The sequence below is a fragment of the Rhodamnia argentea genome, chromosome 2 (genome assembly GCF_020921035.1).
Source record: "Rhodamnia argentea isolate NSW1041297 chromosome 2, ASM2092103v1, whole genome shotgun sequence".
In the NCBI taxonomy this organism is placed as follows: domain Eukaryota; kingdom Viridiplantae; phylum Streptophyta; class Magnoliopsida; order Myrtales; family Myrtaceae; genus Rhodamnia; species Rhodamnia argentea.
The window spans coordinates 18,309,822-18,317,033 of record NC_063151.1 but is presented as its reverse complement, the minus strand read 5'-3'; the positions used below and the strand labels follow the sequence as shown (position 1 = coordinate 18,317,033).

Here is a 7,212-nt window from a genome sequence, read left to right as displayed (position 1 = left end):
TTTACAAAAATATCATTGAATTTTCTATCATTTATTATTTCACTGAAATCCAATATTAGAAAGCAAACTCTGATCATACGCCAAAAAGATGAGAGAAGTGCATGTCACTTGTCCAAAATTCAAAAGATGATGATTACCCATAGCTTTTTTTCCTCCATTTATATACTAATTCAAAGATGACGACTACTCAAAATATTTTACTATACCTTAAAGAGCATGAAAGTAACCATGCACGCAGATAGGTCGTAATTTAGAGCTAGGACCCTATATGCTGAGGCTTAAATCATAAGAAGTTCATCAAATTTCTTAATGAGTTTGTCTCCAATTTGAGACTTTGAAAATAATGCAAACATACATAAATTTACATTTCACTATTTTTATACGTTTTGAAAAGCTTTGAGCATTTTTTTTTTTTTTACATTACTCAAAAATCGAATTATAAGAGTCCTAAAAACTTTAAAAACTAAATATCACTTGGAAAATTAAAAGAAGACAGCTCTAGTAAAAAAAAAAAAAGTCGATATGCCGGGTTAGTCAGATGGATGGGATCTCCGCTCACATTCTCGTCGACCGCTCATGTAGAAAAAGCATTGTCAGATGCGTATCCACAAACACACGGCTAAGACCAATGGAAACTAGGCAGTGTATCAATGTCAAAGCCATTGCACGTCGCCTAACATCAAAACTTTTAAGGTCAATCACTTTCATATCAAAACTTTTTGAAACCATTCACCTACTTTACTCCGGACTTACCTTGAAAGAGAATCCGATGCAGCATTATATTGACAATGAATTAGTCAAGTGGATCGCCAGTCACTTGAATGAATTACAAAGCTTTGGCGCCAAAATGATCCGCCTTAAAGTTTTCAAATGAAACTTTTAAGAATTAAAAATTTGACAAACCGAAGTCGCGAGCCATAAGCAAAAAACACAGAACAAATATTCTAGCGTTACACCATTTTTCTTTGTTCACTTAGGCTAGCAAAATGATGGAGCAAACATTTGCTCTCCCTATCAATAACAAGAAGCTAATTTCGGTAAATATAGGTTTCATACATCTAACCAATACATCACTCAAAAATCTACTAGAGATCCCAATTATGGAATTGGTGCTTCATCCAGGCTTCACTACTTAAATACTGAGAGAACTTCCTGATGACTCTTGAGGCCCTTCAAACAGAAGTCCAAGAAATATAGGACTACGATTAAAATGAATATCAGAAGCTTCTTTGGAATTGCGTCGTCGCATTGAAAAGGAAGTGGAAATATTTCCAGAACTACTAAAGAGGAGTAACAACATAAGAACCAAACATGTGCCAATGCGAGTCTGTTCGAAGTGCAAGCTACCAGATAAAAACATGCAACAGGCACTTACAAACAGAATGGGCAAGTTCTGTGAGATCAACAAATCAGATTCTAAAAGATACAAACAATGCAGCAATTTTTAAGGTCGTGTGACACTTCCACGTTGTCTAAATTGGTAGACAATCATGAGACCACTATCCACTTATCTAAAAGCTTAACATGTTAGGGGGAAGTGTGACTATACTCTAAATGCCCTAATATTATGGCCTACGGGAAAGGCAAATAAGGATCTGAAGATAGATTCAAACAGTAAATCTTCTGCTTTGATACCTAAAAAGCTTGAGCCATTAGCTATCAGACGAAAGCATTTAATATTCAATTGTTCCATCACTGTCATGACATATAGACCTCCATGCCATGAAACTTAGGTGACTGACACACAGGACAAACCTGAAGCTTACTCTCGCAGTATCTACAAAGGCAGAGATGCTTACAAGGTAGCAATAACATGCATACTTCATTGACTCTGCAAACTTTACAAATCATCTGTTTTATACTGTTGGCGCCATTGCAAAGCAGTTGAATGTCCATTGCACGAGCATTGCAGCAAGAAGCTGTATCATGCACCTCACTATCACCACAACCTTCCTTACTATCTGTACTTTGAGCATAGATTTGTTGAAGATTAAACTTAAGGGCAGTTATAATGTTCTCACTGTATCTAGCCTGCTGTTGCCAAGCACCTGCTTCAACAGTGAGTTGTTCCATCTGTTCCTTGAGTTCCTTATTTTTCTCGTTTATGCTTTCTATTTCTCCTTCTTTCTCCCGGATTTTCAGAAGGACTTTGTCCTCAACAAATGAAATATACTGAAGTTGGCCACTTTGAATCTTCTGTAAAATAGATTTCTGAAGTTGATCAGCCTGAAATTGGAAGAAAGACAGAATTACCGACTTAGCCAATAGTCTTTTTATAGATGCGTCAACTTAGAGCAGCACACATGAAACTGGTAAGTTCAATTCAACATTATCCGTAATGTCCAAGAAACAGAAAGAACCCTTCCTGGAAGCAAAGAAAAAGTAAAACTGATAAATAAAAAATTAGACAACTTAGATAGGATGCTCCAAATAAAGACCATCAAGTAATGATGTTGCATCCGCTTCTTCCACATGGAAATCAAACAAAATTTTCTTATAATACCATAAAACTTCCCCATTGGAGAATAGTAGAAACACTGTGCAGGACAGAGTAAACTTGAGTTTTGACCAGAGCACCATAGTATTGACAACTTGCCACTCCAAGCTTGACACATATCATGCTTGCCCACATCTTCAATGTGTTTCCCGGGTGTCAAGAGATCATAGCCCTCACACTCATAGCAGGTTCACATTTATCTATTTCTCTGATGCATTGTGCCTGAAGATTGATGTGTGGAAAGACAATTGTACATGCACATCCACCCAGTGCTATTTTGACTGGTTCCACATCTGCATTTGGCTAGTGTAAGTCCGACCATTGCTTTCTTGTGCGCAGTTGTTTTGCGCTTGCATATTGGAACTTGCACTAGGTATTTTATCAATCACATGGAACCCATTTTTAAACGTGAATTTCAATGGCTCCTAAACCGACCATGTACATATATTTGATTTCCTAGGTCTTCGTCATGGTATCTATAGCAAATCATACAACATTGATTCCTCCATAAGTCCAACAAGATAATACACTCAGTCCCTTAACGCTGCTATAACAATGGCAGACTCACAATAAACATAATTCTGGGGCTAGTGCAACTTTGCAATTTGCAACAAGTTTATTGAGTTTTCTTACAGATTCTTTTGGATAGCATTCTTACAGAGTACGTTTAATCTGCCATATTACATACAAATTGCACGAGTCCCAGTTAAAAAAGTTAAGTCCACTGTGCAGATTAAATAAGAGCCAATGTTATGCAAAGCAAAATGATTTTTTTTTTTTTTTGGGGGTCAAAATGAAATTTATTTAGTGAATTATGTGATAATTTCGGCCTATTCTCTTTGGTGCATTATTGGACTACTAAAATGTTGGTAGGCAAGGCTAAGCCTAGAATCTCTTGCATATTTCAGACTATATGTGGCCGTTGTCCTGGAAAAGAAAGGTACCTAAGCCCCAAGGCTGCCCACGTGAAGTTTCTAACTCAAGTAAGTGTCTTGTTCCCTTCTTTCTAGAGTTTTTCTGCCATTTCCTTCCTCACAAATGGAACAAATTCGGGAAATAACTTAAGATACTAAATATCGCCAGCAAGTGCAAGTTTACTCAGCAAGTCACTTCAAAACAAAACTCCAATCCAATGCACTTCTCCAAAATCCTTGGAATTTGAGCTCCTAATCTACTAAATAGACATTCTTACAATCTGAAAATATTGTCCACTGGTTTACCTGAGTACCAATCCAGGTGCTAGTGATAAGGACAAGATCGCTTCTTCCTTTTTCTCTTTCATATGGGAAGGGAGAAAAGACCGTTGCATAAGATATAATCATACCCTATATAACTGGCATTCACTTATCAAGAAATGGCAACATATAATCCAGGATTAATAAATCAAGGTGTCCTCCAAGAACTAATTACTCATCCAATGGTAAGCAAATGTAAAAATAAAACAACCAACTGAGAAAATATATCAAACTACACATAGGTGAGATGAAAATGGAGACAAAATGAAAAATTTACGTAGAACAACAAACCTGAAACTTAAGAAATCTATCGATCTCTGCGTCCTGCTGCCGCAACTCTCGATCAATATCATCAGTAAGGATCGATAACAAGGCCGAATCTCCGGAAGAAGCTATTTTGCTGTTATCAAGGGATAAACCTAAGCCTGTAGAGACCGATCTGGCTTGCAAGAAATCAATAGAGGACACTTGTGAATTGTTGTTCTCCAACAGATCTTGCTCTTCCAATTTTTTCCTCTTTGGTTCCAGCCCGAAATTGAATTGCAGATCAGCTCCGCCATCATTCCCATCTGCAGCAGGGAGAGTACCAGGTGCCACCCCAACAACATTAACTAAATAAAGAGCACGGAACACCATAATAAGTGGGCAATGTCCATTAATCATGAAAAAAAACTGAGTAATCAATCAACATCCGGTCCTGAAATAGCATCCGTTCTAAGCAGGACAACCAATAAGAAGTCCTTCACATTTTGAAAAACTTTAGCTTCTGAAAACGGCGGCTTGACCTCAATATTTCCACACGCAAAAAAAAAAAAAAAAAAAAAAATGAAACCTAGCTGAACTCCATTTCCACAATTCCTCGAGAGGCATAAGAAATGATCACTAGCGAAGTTTCTCAATCTAAATCATCTCGCCATTCCTACGGCTTCCTAGTTTTCTCCCACAGAAAACGGAAAACAAACTAGAGATAGGAGTAGGGATAGAGAGCTTTACAGGGAGGTGCATATGGAGGATGCTGAAGCCTATCCTGCACGGGACCGGGGCCATAGAACGCGACCAGCGGCGAAAACTGACCGTTGTCGGCGTAGAAATTTCTTTGCAATCACCAAAGAAACGGGGGGAAAGAATCAGATTTAATCGAACGCGGAGGAATCAGACAATGAGTAACTAAAGTACGCGACATATAAACAAGTCCGACGATTGCTTCCATACGAGGCGCCGATACCTCAAAGGAGACGACTCCTGCTGCTGCTGCTGCTGAGGTTGGTACAGAGGTTGAAAGAGGTTCTGAGGCATGGCCATGGCGGATTCAGTTTTAGAGAGAGAGAGAGCGTGCGTGTGTGTGTGTGTGTGTGTGTGTGTGTGTGTGGGGGGGGCTGCTGCTTCTGCTTCTGCTTCTGCTTCTGCGGAAGAAGAGCTAGGCGGAAAATTCTTCATATTTGCTATTCGGTCCAGTAGTTGTTTGGATTGTACAAATTGGGCGCCTTGTTTGGCTAAAAGTTATAAAGGAGTCCCTGGGTCATTCTTCTGGAGCCCATAGGCCCAGTGAAGTAAGCCCATTACACCAAGTTCATGCCATAAAACTATAAATTCCCTTTCAACTCTTTTACTAATAAAGCTTGCTTAGTAGTTGACCTATTTTCCATGTTGGTTAATCGGTCTCAAGTTTCACTATAAAGAAAGGATGGACGCTGTCATAAAGTGCAGGTGATAATAGGTGATTAACTTTTGTAAGAGTTTAGGATAATAACACCAAATGATCCTTAAATTTTGACTCAATGTGCAATGTAGTCCATAAACTTTAGATTTGTTTAATATAGTTCATGTGTATTTTTAACTAGCTTTTATTTTCTATGGCAACGCTAGACCGGGATGAATACCTGTAAGTTTCAATACCACTACCTACATCACCTCGATGGCATATGGGAGAACAATAATTAGCTCATTTTATATGATCCTCAAAGAGATAATAGAAGCTTAGATACGGATCAAATCAATCTTATCGAGTAAGTATTTCAATTATGGAAATCCCAAATTGCGTAGCGAGAAATTAGGAATATGAAATTTAGTCTTAAAACTCTATTGTACCATGTGCTTGATTCCAATTTTTGTCTGATGATAGTGTGATGCAAGGGCTGCATGAAGATATATTTGTTTGGAGGTACTTTGTCCTTACTTTATTTATCCCAAGCGACACAACGTTGAAGCTCCGTCCATTATTCTCGTTAAGTACAACATGCATGTAATTGCTAAATGCTGAGTATGTATAAAGCTAGAAACTTAGAAAAAAAAAGGTTTATTGAAGGTGGTTTTTTTTTTTTTTTTTGCTTTCTTGAAGTTACTAAATAAAGAGTATATTGGTTGTTTGTCAAGACCTACAAAGAAATAATTATCTAACATGTAAGGGCCACAATAATTGATATGACTAAGGTGGCATTAATTTAATTACTTTTTTTCATGTTAGTCCATACTTTGTTATAATCGATATATTCTTAAATCCCCGAATATTCCGAAATATATTATTGTTGTTTCATGTGACTTTCACTTTTAAATTTCCAATCTATAGTAAAGGGTGAAATGTGATTTTTAAAAGTTTTAAACACATATATAGAAAGAATCCTTATATCTAAGCATTTAAATATCCCGATTTTATCCTTCACTTTTACAAATTAAATTATAATGTTAGTGGATTCATGAAATGACTGGGCCATCAGACAATTTGATCTCTCCACAGTTTTTCCTCAATCTTGAAATTCTGTCATTGCTTTTAGTGAATCACACATATCCAATTATCCGACATCTCTACAATATTTTCCTAAGGATGACGACTTGTGTTGCTTATAAAAAAAATAAATCAATTGTTCGCACAAAGTTTTGGACATAAATTATTGTTGATGAGGAAATCAAGTTCCATTGACTAATTTTTTACTATTTTGTTTTTTCGCTCTGTCTTATCTATAACTCTCATCTCTCTAACTTTTATGAGAGTTGAACCCCGCACTTATGATCCTAGCATCCCCACCCCCAACCCTTTACCGGTAGTGCGGCATGCCTATTAGCCTATTAATTAATTATTTCAAGCGACATAAACAATTGATTTTAGGAAAATATTGTCATTACCTAGAAGATCAAACCCTTGAAATTGAGAAGTTCAGGCATCAAATCCAAATTCTCCATCCTTTTGCCTTTTAAAAGCTCGCCAAAGGAGTATCTTCACGTGAGATGAAATTATTGTTCCAAGAGCTCTGTGCATATGGGTGGACTACTTGTTGGATTTCTCTAAGGGGAGCTTATGCTATAGGTCTTTGTCTTGTCTGCAAATTCTTCTCATCGACTTGGCTGACTTCTTTAGGGGGCATTGATCATTTTCTTACGGGAAAGCATGGTGCCATGCTTCTCCCTTGGTTCCTGAAAATTTATACTGCTGGTCCTGTCGGCATTTGGTGACAAAAATGAGTTAGAAAGAATATCTTCATGTGG

At 37.3% G+C, this 7,212-nt stretch overlaps 1 protein-coding gene across 2 annotated transcripts; it reads right to left on the bottom strand.

Annotated features, from left to right (window-relative positions):
- Positions 1 to 1,602: 1,602 nt before the first annotated feature.
- LOC115747924 (probable BOI-related E3 ubiquitin-protein ligase 2) lies at positions 1,603 to 5,066 on the bottom strand. 2 transcript variants are annotated; one of them, XM_030684250.2, is made up of 4 exons: positions 4,958 to 5,066; positions 4,726 to 4,826; positions 4,024 to 4,343; positions 1,603 to 2,226 (listed from the first exon to the last, which is right to left on the bottom strand). In XM_030684250.2, the coding sequence occupies exons 1-4, from the start codon at positions 5,032 to 5,034 to the stop codon at positions 1,699 to 1,701; spliced, it is 1,026 nt and encodes a 341-aa protein (XP_030540110.1). In that variant the 5' UTR covers positions 5,035 to 5,066; the 3' UTR covers positions 1,603 to 1,698. The 2 variants fall into 2 exon arrangements, with proteins under 2 accessions (XP_030540110.1, XP_030540111.1); XM_030684251.2 differs by having other exon boundaries at positions 4,024 to 4,301; positions 4,958 to 5,065.
- Between the last annotated feature and the right edge of the window lie 2,146 nt (positions 5,067 to 7,212).

Bases quoted from the DNA above. Each gene is read 5' to 3' on its own strand.
- LOC115747924 (XM_030684250.2), bottom strand. From the start codon at position 5,034: ATGGCCATGCCTCAGAACCTCTTTCAACCTCTGTACCAACCTCAGCAG. The intron at 4,827-4,957 runs GTATCGGCGCCT...GTGATTGCAAAG, and splicing joins CAGGAGTCGTCTCCTTTGAG to AAATTTCTACGCCGACAACG. The intron at 4,344-4,725 runs GTAAAGCTCTCT...CTCTTTATTTAG, and splicing joins TCCTCCATATGCACCTCCCT to TTAATGTTGTTGGGGTGGCA.